A 15,499-nucleotide genomic window follows, 5' to 3' on the forward strand; every position below is an offset into this window, starting at 1 on the left:
TCCAAATATATAGCATTAATTAGTTTTATTGAAAAAAATAAGAGTAATTGATAAAGGGTATAATTGAGAAATCGTACCCTTAAAATACCAAAACGACAGTTAAATAGAAACGAAAAATTCATCCTAAAAAAACACTTAAAAGGAAACGGAGGGAGTAATAATTATTATTTTTTATTCATGATATCACATCCCATAATTTTAACTTATGCTAGTTGTGATAAGGTTCGAGAATCCAACTAAATTTTTTATCTTTCCTTCGTTCATAGACAATACATTTGTTTCATTCACTTTTGTGGTTTTGTTTCTTTTTTATCTTATCCACGAGATTTGTTGAGCTGACTAGTGATTAAGTTTCATTTTGATCTTATCCACTAAAGTAAATTGTTGTCGAAATTTTAGCTAAAATACAAAATCTTTATATATAAATAGAGGATTCCACTGCAAAACCAGTAACAAAATCTCTATATAAATAGAGGGTTCCACTCAATTGAAAAATAACACCAAATATTTCTATTGAGTTGTCAAGAAATCATTCTCTATTCTCCATCCAGTTTGGGTTAACAATCTATTCTTATCCTCATCTCCTTTTTATGTCCCTTCAGAATTAATAGTGTTCTTAATACATTAGTCCTTATTGGAGATAATGTCCCTTTAGAATCAAAAATGACTTTAAGAGCATAATCCCTTCGAAATAAAGAGTACTTTTAAGATTATAGTCGTTCTTTGTAATAATAACTTGCCGTTAGAATTAAGAATGATATATATATATATATATATATATATATATATTCTTTTGATATTTTCCTAGTTTTGGAAAAGTTAAAAAGTCAGAATGACGGTGTCACCATATTTGAGTGGTTGTAGTACTATATTAATATTTTGGAGAACTTAAAGGTTATAATGGATATTTGAGTGGTCGTAGTACCATCTTGATATTTTGGAGAACTTAAAGGTTAGAATGGTGATAATACCATATCTGAATGGTCTTAGCACCATAAGAGAGTGGTCACAGTACCATATTTGAGTGGTTTCTATAGTGCAGTAGTTAACCGTGCCGTTGTAGCTGAGCCTGTTTTGTCCTGGAGGCGACGTAGTTGATAGTTTGTCTTCCACAATTTTGGATAGTGTCATGAAACGTCTTAAAAAGAGCGACCTGATCGTGACACAATTCTGTAACAACTTCGGTAGATATTCTTTTTCAAAATAGAATTTGAAAATCCAAATACAGCAGTTTAAAAATCCAAAACAAACAATTTTAAGATGGACTAAATTCAATCCTATCACAATCCTCTATCGATCTTGAGATCTACAATCGGACTACCATTCACTAAAACATACATAATACTAAAGAATATACAGGCTTGAATCCAACTAATATATTTTTCTGAAAAACCCATCTTCTGAAACATGATCAACAAATAACTCCAATTAACTTAACGACATTCCTTTACTAAATCTACAATCTCATTAAGAACGACAATTCCATCTAGAAATTCTCTTCCTGATAGAAACACCACCTGAATTTTGGAAATCATTCTTCCAAACATTAAGGACCCATTTGTTATGGATTAAAATAAAAATGATTTTGACAGAAAATCTACAATCTCAATAACAACTACAACTCCATCTAGAAATTCTCTTCCTGATAGAAACACCACCTGAATTTTGGAAATCATTCTTCCAAACACTAAGGGCCCATTTGTTATTGATTAAAATAAAAATGATTTTGACATAAAATAATCTCGATTATTTTATAGAGATTTTGAGCCCGTTTGTTATAGCTTTTTTTAAGAAGAAATCATTTTTTTTCAAAATAATCACTTTTAAAAGTTTTGCTGTCGTTTGTTACAACTTTTTTAAAAAATCATAATCTAAAAAAATCTAAAAACAGTTTCATACGAGAAGCTGTTAAGAGCTGCTTCTCAAAAAATAGTTTTTTTTTAGAGGAGAGAGAAAATATGGATTAAAATATTGAACTATGAACTCGTTTGTTATAGCTTTTTTAAGAAAAAAATCACTTATTTTAAGAAAATAACCACTTTTAAGAGTTTTGCATCCGTTTGTTAGTGTTACAACTTTTAAAAAAGATCAAAATCTAAGGTACTGTTTGGCCATGCTTTTTTACGGTCTAAAAGCTATTTTAATACAAAGTTACAATAAAGTTCTTTAAGAAAGAAGCTAAGGGCCTGTTTGTTACAGTTTAAAATAAAAGTGATTTTGACATCAAATAATTTAGAGATTATTTTCTAGAGATTTTATGAAAAATCAGAATCTATTTTGTGTTTGTTTTGCGTAGAAAAAATCACTTTTTTAAAAAAAAAAAATAATTTAGTTTGTTTGGAAACAGCTATATAAAAGCGATTTTTTTTTTACAAAATTAGTTCAAATTTTTGGTCCCAATATAAAAATATCAAGGAATAATTTGAGTTTATTTTCTACTGTGATGGACCAAATTAGATTTTTACTCTAAAATTATTAGTTGTGATATACAGCTTAAAATTATCAGTTTTTTTTTTAAAGAAAATAATAACTTTTAAGAATATTAAATATGTCTGTTACAGCTTTCTGAAAAACATTAGAGTCTAAAAAAAAAAAAAAAAAAAAAATCCCAAAACAGCTTCAAATGAGAAGCTGTTAAGAGTAGTTTCTCAGAGAATAGAATGTTTTTAAAGTAAAGAGAAAATATGAATCAAAAGATTAAGGACCCGTTAGTTACGGATTAAGCGATATTTTTGTTATAAAATTAGTTCAATTTTTTTATCCATATTTTCTCTCTCCTCTAAAAAAAATCTAGTTTTAGATTTTTTTTAGATTCTGATTTTCTTAAAAATCTGTAACAAACGAATGCAATATTCTTAAAAGTGATTATTTTCTTAAAAAAAGTGATTTTTTCCTAAAAAAAAGCTATAACAAACGGGCTCATAATCTATAAATTATTTTATGTCAAAATCACTTTTATTTTAATCTGTAACAAACGGGCCTTAAATATATATATATATATATATATATATATATATATTTTTTTTTTTTAAAAAAAAGTGATTTCTATTGTGGTAAACAAACGCAAAATAGATTCTGATTTTTCATAAAATCTCTAAAATATAATCTCTAATTTATTTTACGTGAAAATCACTTTTATTTTAATCTGTAACAAACGGGTCCTTAGTTTAAAGCCTGTTTGTTATAGCTTTTTTTTTAAGAAAAAAATCTATTTTGTTTAAGAAAATAATCACTTTTAAGAATATTGCATCCGTTTGTTACAACTTTTTAAAAAAATCAAAATCTAAAAAAATTCTAAAATCTGCTTCAAATGAGAAGCTGATAAGAGCATCTTCTCAAAAAATAGAATTTTTTAGAGGAGAGAGAAAATATGGATAAAAAAATTGAACTAATTTTATAACAAAAATATCGCTTAATCTGTAGCAAACGGGCCTTTAATCTTTTAATTCATATTTTCTCTTTACTTTAAAAAGAGTATATTCTCTAAGAAGCTACTCTTAACAACTTCTCATTTGAAGCTGTTTTGGGATATTTTTTTTTAGACTCTGATGTTTTTCATAAAGTTGTAACAAACAGATTTAATATTTTTAAAAGTTATTATTTTCTTTAAAAAAGTGATTTTTTTTTTTTCTTAAAAAATCTATAACAAATAGGAACTAATTTTAAGCTGTATATCACAACTAATAATTTTAGAGTAAAAATCTAATTTGGTCCATCAAAGTAGAAAATAAACTCAAATTATTCCTTGATATTTTTATATTGGGACCAAATTAGTCCCTCTGTTCTAATGAATCAGGTTTTATATTGAGTTTATTTTTTGTCAGGGATTAAATTGAGAGAAAATTGTGATATACATGATTAAATCTTTATCCATACTATTATATAATGTCTAAACTGTCCCCGCGAGTTTAATTCAGTTGGTAGAGACATTGTATATTATATGCTAGAGTTGGGGTTCGAATCCCGTACACCCCACTTCCCCACAGTTAAAATGTGTAAGCTCCAGTCACTATACTACTTGACAAAAAAAAAAATATAATGTCTAAACTCTAAAAAAATGAGGTGACTAATAGAATATTTAAGAGGCCGGTAAGGATAAAGAGAAAAGACGAGTGAGCTAACTTGATATTTTGTCATTATAAACACAAAGAATACCTTTTGGATTTCCATTTTTTTTATCTTCAAAAAAGATTGGAATCATAGGATTGAGCTCTAATAAGGGGATTCATCGTATACTTTCTTGGTGTAGTTTATTATGAATATGCATAAATTATCCTCAAACCGTTTACTCTCAAATTCATTGAATTATGATTTCTATGAATATTTCTTTGTTTAACTCCCAAACAGTTAATGGGATTTTGCAGAATTCATAATATAATTTCTTTTATCCTCAAAGACGTATATTGTTTTTATATACAAAATTCATTAATGGGATTACTTGGTGCTTGTGGTTAACGAGAAAATTTATTATGAACCCCTAGTAATCCCATTAATGAATTTTGCAGATAAAAACGATATACGTCTTTATGCTAATATACTTTGACTACTACTAATTCATATAAACGGATGATAAAAGACAGGAAGAAACTTATAAATGCATTTTCTTAATTTTTTTTTTCAATGGGTTCTTTGACTAACAATCATTTTTTCAAATCATTTCTTCAAATCTATAAATAACTTCCGCAACCCAAACTTAGATGGATAAGTTGCGACTACTCGACCTACAAAGTCTTTCCGTCATTGATTCCACCACCAAACTCCAAGTTGAAGATCTTCTCGGGTTGGCTCCCACCAGAATGTCCAAGAAACGAAAAGCTACACTATATATGGTTCATGAAAGAAAATTTAATGGAGCATACATAAAGGAATCCTCCAAGTTCAGTCTCTATAACTTATTTTTGAAACAATTAACCTTTAGACTCGTAACGAGTTCAAAGCTTCTTATATTTGTTTATATTCTCCACAAATTGTCGCAAGAAAGTTCTCTCGAGAATTCTATCGTCATGTACCATATAACCTCTCCGCTGCTATCAAGAAAAGAACCACGCTTATGGATCTCCTGACATAATACTAGAGAATATACATACGCATTCAACTAACAAATTTTTTCTGAGAAACCCATCTTAGTGAATACTAATTAATTATAAAAGGATGATAAAAGAAAATGTGAATGAAATAAAGTTCTATAAATACCGAGACAAGTACAAATGGAAGTGATATATTCTGCATAAAAAAAAAAGAAGTCATATACATTTTTGGCAGCAATAAGAATTTATCCCTTTAACCAAAGCTTGGTAATATTTTCTTCAATTGTGTCTTTTCTCTGTCTTCAAGATTTTTTTCCCAGTTACCTCTTCTGAGTTTTCCTTGAAATGGCTAATCTGAGAGAAGAACAAGATTTCAGTGAACATCAAGTCGATCAGTACTCGCAATCCTCATCTTTGGGTTAGTATTATTAGTCTCTCTTTCTTTTGTTTGGTTTTCTACATTGTTGAGTTCTTGCATGAATCACTCTTGATGTTCTTTGTCAAACTCTTTTTCTTTTTCTCCTTTCCTTATATTTTGTTTTGACCGTACTATAAATTAGTGGTAGAATTAATAAATATTTGATGATCAAGATTTGCAACGAAGTATTGTTGCAATTCTTGATATTATAAATAATTAGCCACAATTGTCATGTTCTTGCAATTTAAAATCTTGATTATGACCACCCTACTTTTGAATGTGTTTAATTGTGGTTTTTAAAGTTTGTGACTCTTGTATTTTTTGTTGGCTGGTTTTGGATAAGAAATTTTGGCGTTGTTTAATTTTTTGTGCAAGGCGATGTATTCATCATTTTGTGGTAATTCTTAAGTAATAGAATATGGAAATTAAACCTTGCAGGGAAACTTGATTATATCCCACAGGAAGCACTAGAAAATTTGGAATGGTATACTACTTTTTGGGATGACATGGAGAAATTAGAAAAGGTCTTAAAATTCGATGAATCAATGGGTGAAGGAAACACACAAGAAAATCGATCTTTCAATGTGTCAAGTGTTCAGATTAATCAACAGGACAATATTGATACAAGTGTGCCTAATCATCATCAGAGAATTTGCAGCGATTCTGAGACGAAAGAAACTACTCAAAAGCCTCTGCGAAGGACTAAAGTGAAGTCATGTTCTATTAAGAAGAGTAGAGCCAAGAAATTCATAGGAGATAGAAGTTGCAGCCATTGTGAGACCAAAGAGACTACTCAATGGAGGGAAGGTCCTTTGGGGAAGAATAGTTTGTGCAATGCATGTGGATTACGATACAAGTTAAATGGATTGGTTAAAGGGTATAGACCTAAGGCAAGTCCAGCTTTCGATATCAGAAATCATTCAAATTTACACAAGAAGGCGATGCGAAAGGAATGATAAACGATCGTTTAGATTTTTTGCTTTTACAGATGTTTCATTGTTATTTTTCACAAGATGGTGATGATATATATCGAGCTTATATGCATGCATATTCTTTTGAATTAATAAATATATGCAAATATGTTCACTTTTTTTTTTTATCAATATCAATCCTATCCTCATGAGGAGAACATTATTTTTGAATCCTAAAGTGACCAATTTGAGAATTTAAGTATCTGTTTCTCTGACTCTAATAGCAACTAAGAGTATCAACATTCAAGAGCAAAATGTTTTGTAACCCTTATTTGATATGTTATGTTATCCTATTGAATTCCTAACCTCCTTTGTTATTATCTATCTATGAGTATTGCTATTTCAAACGCACGACAATGCACGACTCACGTGCTTAGTGTAAAAAAGTCACGCACACTCTCTTATATTTTATTTTTTATTCTTATTGATTTTGTATAAAATAAAAAAAGCAACTGAAATCACTCCCACGTTTACACCGCCAAATACAATTTAACCGCCACCAATTGGTTGATCTCACCACAAATTCCACAAGCCTTTGTCTTTTCGTCGCCGTTGTTGTCTTCTCTACCATCGCCACTGTTGTATTCACCGCCACGGTTCTCGTCGCACAACTATAACTGCATATTATCGCTGCATTTAACATTCAATTCCACAAGTAAGTATGAATAATTTGTTTTTTTTTTATTGTTTTTATCTAGTTAGATATATAGAAATCATGTTATATCCACTTGTTAATTTAGTTGATTGATTTAAGTTTGTGTTTTGTAAAATTTTCTGCATTTAGTGGAGACGGGATCTACTTCTTCTGTCCAAGAGGAGGTAAATGAAAATAGTGATGAAAATTTAGAAGCAAATATTGTTCAAGCAACCTAGGATTGGGATGACATTTAGTTATGAAGAAGAAATTACCAAATATTTACAAGAGTTATGCTAGATGTATGGGTTTTGGAACTGTTAAAATCAATTAAAAAAATGCAAAGGATGGAAAAAAATACTTTACTCTAGGATGTACTCGTGCAAGAAGCTATGTGAGTAACTCAAAGAACCTTTTGAAACCAAACCCTACCATAAGAGCACAATGTATGGCTAGAGTAAACATGTGTCTGTCTTTAGATGGAAAAATTACAATTACAAACGTTACTCTTGAGCATAATCATGAATTAAGCCCAACAGAATCTAGATATTTTAGATGCAATAAGAATTTGGACCCTCATACAAAAAGGAGGTTAGATATTAATGATCAAGCTGATATTAATGTAAGCAGAAATTTCCGATCTATGGTTGTTGAAGCAAATGAATATGATAATCTTACATTTGAAGAAAAAGATCGTAGAAATTACATAGACAAAGTAAGACGGCTTCGACTTGGTATAGTTAAAGTTTGGAAATTGCGACTTTGCTCTGTCTTCAAGAATTTATCCCTTGAAATGGCTTCTTGTTATCTGAGAGAAGAACAAGATTTGTCTAAACATGAAGTGGGTCAGTTCCGCCAATCCTCATCTTTGGGTTAGTATTAATCTCTCTTTCTTTTGTTTGGTTTTCTACATTGTTCAGTTCTTGCATGGATCACTCTTGAAGTTCATTGTAAAAAAAATTATTTAGATTCCAACTCTGTAATTTGAAGATATTTTGATTTTGAACCTTTATGCCATCAAATTTCAAAATTTATGGTACTTTCGCCCCCTATAACTTGAGAGAATTTCGTTTTACCCCCCTACCATATCATCGATATTTCGGTTTACCCCATGCCATATCATCTATTTTATACGGTTAAAATTCATGAAGGTCCAAAACCAAAAATCTTCAAATTACAGGGTTGGATTCTAATTTTTTTTTACAGGGAGATAACCTGGAAATCGATAATATTACAGGAGGTAAACATATATTAACAATTTTTTGTATAATTTTTTTACGCAAAATTTATTAAAAAGAGTATAAGAGCACTCAAAATCCGGTATAAAAATAATGTATCAAGTCTAGAAGTCATAGCTCAACTAGCAAATGCCGAAATTGTAAAGTCGGACGTCGTGACCCGGATTCGAAACCGGAACTTCACAGTTGTGTGTGAGTTTATTTTCAGTAGATTACCACTTCATCTAAAGCCAAAAAAAATAAAAAAATAATGCATCAATCATTGCAAAACGCACCACTAAGCACACACACCCCCCGTTCCAATAAGCACTCTGGACGCATTCTACCACCATTCAAACCACCACATTTAAAGCACCGGTGGTCACTTTCTGATCAGGTACGATCAAAGACCTTCTCGGGTTGGCTCCCACCATAATGTCCAAAAAACGAAAAGCTACACTACATATGGTTCATGAAAGAAAATTTGATGGAGCGTACGTACATAAAGGAATCCTCCAAGTTCAGTCTCTATATCTTATTTTCGCAAGAAAGTTCTCTCGAGAATTCTATCGTTGGCTTGTTGTAAAATATATAATGCAAAATGCATGTATAGGTGATAGGGGATGTATATAATTTGTTTTTTTTTGTGTTCATCCTCGTGATGGTTAACAAATCTCTTTCCATAATATTCGGAGAGTTCACAAAAAATAAAAATAGTTACTCCACATGTAAACCCGTCATTTTATCTTAATTTAATGAATTAAATTATGTCTGTTTTTTTTTTAAGAATCAAATTATGTCTAAACCACCCTTATATTTGAACATCAATTATTCTCAAACACTCATTCAACACCTTATTTAATTTTCTCTCTTCCTCCCAATATTTTTTTGTACTATTTGTTATATTCTTCTTCCCAATATTTTTTATACAAATGCATCGATCGCCATCATGTCTAGTGACTATGGATGCTTGCAGTTCAATACATAAATAAAAAAAAAAAAAGACAAACAACCAAACTCCAAGATTATTGGTTTTGGACCCACCGAGAAAATGAAAGTAGTGAGCCAACAACGAGAATTGGAGGATTAAAAAACCTGATCATTTATTGTAATAAATGTTTATTAATTTTATATACATTTTTGAATGAAATATATGATTGGGAACTAACATAGATGCCCAGTGCATTCCTCCTGTTTACATACTTTTTAAAGCTACACTATTGCGTAGTAATTGTAACAATCCATGTGGAGAAGAATTTACTTTATAAATTTGATAAATTTTCAGGACACTTGCTAAAATTCTAAAATTCTATGAGTGTTCACATAAATTGTTGATTCTTAACGTCATTGAATTAATTAATTGAGCAACTCGTCAGAAGTTAACAAATACAATGGACCTTGTGACCATTTTCCAAACACAAAAATGGATGACGAGCGACATGTGAAGTTATAATTGAAGCCTTGAATGCTTAGAATCAGTTTTGAGGATATATTATAAGAATATCTGATGAAGTCTAATCCAACACAAATATTTTAAACTTGACATCTTTCTTAATATTATGATTAATCGTTTCAAACAATCAACCAAACCCTTTTTCTTAGAATACAAAAAATTGTTAAACGGTTAGAAAATTACCAAGTCCTTATGGATATGATAATCTTAAATACTTTGATACCTTTATATGGTGTTATTATTGTTAGATAATAAAATATTTATTGAACCTTTATATTTTTTATTTTTTTTTAAGAAAACATGCTTATAGCATTTCATTGATAATAATAGTTTCAATACAATTGGGTATTTCAAAGTAAACAACGGGACTAGCTAGTAACGTGGCTTCTCTTGCAAGAGTATGAGCAACCTCATTGGCTTGTCGCCTAACAAACTCCACCCGAGAGTTGGAAAATAAAGCAGTGAACAACGAACGACAAGAAGAAATAATGCAGCCAAATTCGGACGTGTCGTTCCTGTCGGAGAGAAAAGAATCAGCAGACAATTTAGAATCTGTTTCGAAATCCACACTATCAAACTGCATGTCGCTCAACCATTGGAGAGCAGCGTGCAACCCAAACGCTTCACCTACATCAGTCGAAACAGTACACGGTAATGACACATTTTAGCCAAAACAAAGGTACCTGAAGAATCACGGACACAAATACCAATACCAGTGTGGTTGAGGGAGGAAGAGAACGCAGCATCAATGTTGCATTTATATCGACCCGAAAGAGGAGGTCGCCAAGAATGTGTAATTTGGGGCCCCTAAGTGGACGATCCCCCCTCAAAGGGTATTGGCGACTGGTGTTGACTGTTAGATGCTAGGGCCGCTGGATCATTGGCTAACTGCCAATCAACAACCATGCTTCGGGCCCGGTCTGTAACGCCCTATTGTTATATTTAATTATTTTGATTTATGTGGGTATATATATATATATATTTATATATGATGTTTGGTGATTTATGTGGAGTATATATATATATATATATATATATATGTGTGATTTTGGGTGATTTATGTGGTGTATTATTTTATTATATGGTTTATTTAATAATAGTTAGAATAAGTGTGAAATAATAATTATTTTGGTGTTTTGGAAATTAATAGAATTTATTAAAATTAAAGGGAGTTAAGTGTAATATTGGGGAGTTGAGAAGGCAGTTAAGATAGAAAGATTAGAGTCAGAAACACTTTTACCTGAAACTGACAGTTTTGGGAGAAAGGAGGGAAGAGCAAGTAGAACTCAAGAAACCAAATTGCTGTGCATTTCTTTCTGCAATTCTAAGGTAAGGATGAGGTTTACTTCAATAGTGTAGTTACTGATTTCTGATTTTGAGTTTAACAGGTTTTGGTGAGGAATTGGGATTTTGGGGTTTTATGATAAAATGAGGAATTTGAAGTTGTAAGCATGATTTCGATGTTAGAATTAGGTACTGTTGCATAGAACACGTAATTATGTATCTGTAAACTGATTTGGGGAGTGATTGGAAGAAAAATGGGATTTTTGGGAAAAACCTGTTTTCTGCCCGTACTGATATTCATCGCTCGCCTCGCGAGCATTCATGTCTCGCCTCGCGAGTGAACAATATCATGGCTCGCCTCGCGAGCAGTCCAACTCGCCATGGCAAGCAAGCCAAATAAAAACTTGATTTTTGAAAAGTTGTTATAAGATGTTTTGGGGATGGTTTAAGGTACCTAGATGATAATAATGAAGACTGGAACAATTTTCAGGTTAAAAAGATGAATAGGGAGCTTAGTATAGAAGTTGGAGTGAGAAAATGTCATTTTTCCCGAGAGCACCTAATTTTCACTCGCCTCGAGTTCGCCTTGAACTCGCCATGGCGAGCTAGTGATTTTGTGAACTTGCCATAGCGAGCAGATGTGCTCGCGAGGCGAGATGTGCAGTTTTGAGTGCAGTTTTGCTTGCATGAATGGTAATGTTTGAGTGTTGTTGTTTAAGCATAATTATATTTAATTGTGCATAATTCTGAATGGTTGGATCTCTGTTGGTTGTTGATTGATGTTGAGGAATGCATTGTATGTTTTAACTATTAATCATACATGTTGTTTAAGTGGAGTCACATGGAGTTTGCATTGCATGGTCAGTTGTATGTAGATATACACAAGTAGGTCCATCGCATATGAATAAAACAGCGGAGAGGACTCATGTCCTGGAGTACTAGTTGCTCAACAGCGGTGAGGGCTTCGGTCCTATTTGGTACCACATGCATATTTGCATCCATTGAGAAGTCTAAGGTGTTGTCTTAGCAGTGTTGTCATGTCATTGCATGAGTCTTAGTTGTTGATTGTGGTTGTTACTTGATGATGATGATGTTGTTGGTGAATATGTACATTGTTTACATACTTGTTAAGTGGATTATGATGATGTTGTTGTTGCTTGTGAATTAATTATGTATATTTGCAAGATGATGTAATTTGATGTTATAGGGTGTTAGATTCAATTGAAGATTTAATATCTATATTTATTGTTGTGAATCTCACCCCTTCTGCTTGAAAATGTGTGCCCTTCCTATGGGTAACTTGCAGGTGATCCTGAGTAGTTGGTGGTGGCTCAATGTCGTATCTAGGGCTCTGATACGTGGGATTGGGAATCATTATTTATATTATTGTTGTTTTTCCTTTCCATGTATCAAATTTTGGAATTGTGATGTGGAGCCTTTTATTGTCTTTTGAACAATGATGTTGACTTATGCTAAGGCCTTTAATGCCATAGACTGTTGTTGGATGTTCATGAGGTTATGGATTTGAAAACTATTCCGCTGCTATGTTTTCATATATATCAAGTTGTTTTGACTAAATTGTTTTATTTTCTATTTAAGAAATTTTGAAATGACGTGTAGCATGCCCGTTGTGGAATTACTCTGATGAATATTTGTTATTTAATTGCTTTTGGGTAACGGGGTGTTACACGGTCAACCACCGTAGCGCTCGTTTCTGAAACATCGTCCCAGATGCGAAGATCGCGGTGTTTCCAAATGCTCCATATTACGGTTGTCAGTCGTTGTGAAAGTTCAATCAACAAGGTTTCGAGCAAAGAAAAAATTGCAGCTGTAGATGATGAGGAAGTCGAAAGTGCATATTGAATAGAGCTCTAAAGACCAGTTATCTGCCAAACTTGGATGGCAAAAGGACAAGAGAAAAAGACATGCTTGAAATCTTCATAATCAGATGCACAAATGACACAATTAGTGGGACAGGTGACACCTTTGTCTAAACGTCGAATCCGCGTAGGGCGGCAGCCCCTACAGATACGCCAGATTAAATTCTTAACCTTTGACGGGACTTTAAGGTTCCAAATACCAGTCCAGTACCCTGGCCGCCAAATATAAGAAGAATCGATAAGTTCAGAAACACAAAGTTTGTAGGCATTACGAACAGAGTAACGTCCGTGACGTTCTGCTTTCCAAATAAGTCTATCTGTGGCAACCTGTGGGATGAGGGGTGTGTGCAAACATGATTAGCTCACCTTAACTTGAGATTTTCCGCTAAGTCATAACTTGGAAGTCTTGGAAGTTTTTGGGAATTTTAGGCTTTTGTCGAAACAAACTGTTGTAAACTAATGGAGCTTGCAAGTTGAACCTACAGTTCATATAGACTTAGGTAAGGCTTGTGGGATTGGTCAAACATCTTAATCATGTTAAAAGAGATATTTCGGGTGGGAATATGATAGATTGTGAAATTGGGTTTTTCATACGAACTTAAGCTATTCTTTAAACTAATGTCCAATAGTCCTTAAGTGGCTTAAGCTCATGACTACATGATTGATTAAGATTGTTTGAGAGCTTTCAATTTGTCTATGTTGTTAGTCTTGGGAATTATCAATGTTGGCCGTTTGCCACTTGATACGGTATGGTCGGAAATGTTCCTTTGAGTCAACCGACTTATGATTTATCGTGACTATTCTTATATGACTAAGTGAAGTGGTATGAATGAATGATATATGTTGAATATAATGTTTATCATGGAATGTTGTATGTTCTCTTACTTAGAATGTAAGAAATGCTTGAAATGATAAAACTATATGAGATAGTTGATGTTGAATGACATTGTTGATTATTGATGATCATGTTGATGTTAAGTTAATGAATCTTATTTGAATTAAGAATTGATTGTGTATGGACATGATTTCTTGATAATACAATTGTTGTGGAAATGATCAATATATTTGAAAGTTGTCCTCTATATTGTGGTGAAAATTGTGAAGTGACGTCGCATTATCGAGTCTTTGTTACATGTCCATGCATCATAGTCGCGTTGAGATTTTATATGATGTTTTTGTTGCATCATTGGGCTTCGGCGTAGCAGAGATCATTTAGTGATCTAGTTTTGTGGACTTCGGTCTTGCAGAGTTCCATTAGTGATCTAGATTGTGGGCTTCGGCCTTGTAGAGACCTTTGGCGGTCTAGATATAGGTGACGACCATGAATTGAAATGGTACCACATGCATATATGTGTCGAACTAGGTGCACATCATGACATGAGTCTTATTGGTGAAATGTGAATGATGATTGTGCATGAATAAATGTGAGTTGATGATTGTTCATAACACATCTGATTGGTGATTAATTGATGTAAGATATTGGGATTATGGTATGAATATATATATGGATATTATGATTTGATTAAGTACATGATATTTGAATTGAATTATTCATGTTAACTGTTATGTGGATTATGATGATGTAATACTTACCCCTAGTGGTTTTGACCGCCTACCTGTCTGTATGGATGGGTAGACGATGTGTAGGATTAGTTGCTCTGGTGAGTTGATTGTTGCTTGGTGGATATCGGGAGCTATCTCCAGTATCGGGAGCTATCTCCAGTATCGGGAGTCTAGGTTGGCACTGATCTAGGCGTCTGTTAGATTTCCTAGATTTATACGTTTGGATTTTATTCATGTTGGAGATTTACCCGTTGTTGGGATTTGGATATTCATCTATGTTGATGTATTACTTGATTCATGACATGTATGTTTGAAGTATTCTGGTTTATATCCTCTGCGACTGTTGAGATTTTGTGTATGCGCGTTGACTGTTGAGATTTTGTGTATGCGCGTTGAATTTGAATTCTGGATGATGACGTAGCATCTATTTCTTGAATAAATGTATTATTTGCATGTTTTATTGCTTTAATAGAAATAGGGTGTTACACTAGTGGTGAAGTTCGAATGTTGGAAACTTTTCTGAGGAATCACCCACCTACTTTCAAGGGAAGGTATGATCCTGATAGAGCTCAGACGTGGCTCAAAGAAGTTGAAAGAATTTTTTGGGTCATGCAATGCAGTGAGGTTCAGAAGGTGCGCTTTGGTACGCACATGTTAGCAGAGGAAACTCATCATTGGTGGGTTAGTATTCAACCGATCCTAGAGCACGGAGGTGGAGTTGTTACCTGGGCTGTGTTTAGGAGAGAGTTCATGAATAGATACTTTCCGGAAGATGTTCGCGGGAAGAAAAAGATTGAGTTTCTTGAGTTGAAGCAGGGTGACATGTCGGTGACCGAGTATGCTGCTATGTTTGTGGAGCTGACTAAGTTTTATCCACACTACACTGCTGAGACTGTTGAGTTCTCTAAGTGCATCAAATTTGAGAATGGCTTGCGTGCTGAGATTAAGCGAGCAATTGGATATCAGAAGATCCAAAAAATTTCTGAATTGGTAAGTAGTTGCCGGATCTATGAGGAGGATACGAAAGCTCATTACAAGGTTATGAATGAGAG

The 15,499-nt window shown here is 32.8% G+C and overlaps 1 protein-coding gene across 1 annotated transcript; it reads left to right on the plus strand.

Annotated features, from left to right (window-relative positions):
* The first annotated feature begins 5,372 nt into the window (after window positions 1-5,372).
* LOC25499880 (GATA transcription factor 3) lies at window positions 5,373-6,401 on the plus strand. Its single transcript, XM_013592905.1, has 2 exons — window positions 5,373-5,445; window positions 5,884-6,401. Exons 1-2 carry the CDS (start codon window positions 5,373-5,375, stop codon window positions 6,399-6,401), a joined length of 591 nt encoding a protein of 196 aa, XP_013448359.1.
* The last annotated feature ends 9,098 nt before the right edge of the window (window positions 6,402-15,499 follow it).

This window comes from Medicago truncatula, chromosome 7, assembly GCF_003473485.1.
Source record: "Medicago truncatula cultivar Jemalong A17 chromosome 7, MtrunA17r5.0-ANR, whole genome shotgun sequence".
NCBI classification, from domain to species: domain Eukaryota; kingdom Viridiplantae; phylum Streptophyta; class Magnoliopsida; order Fabales; family Fabaceae; genus Medicago; species Medicago truncatula.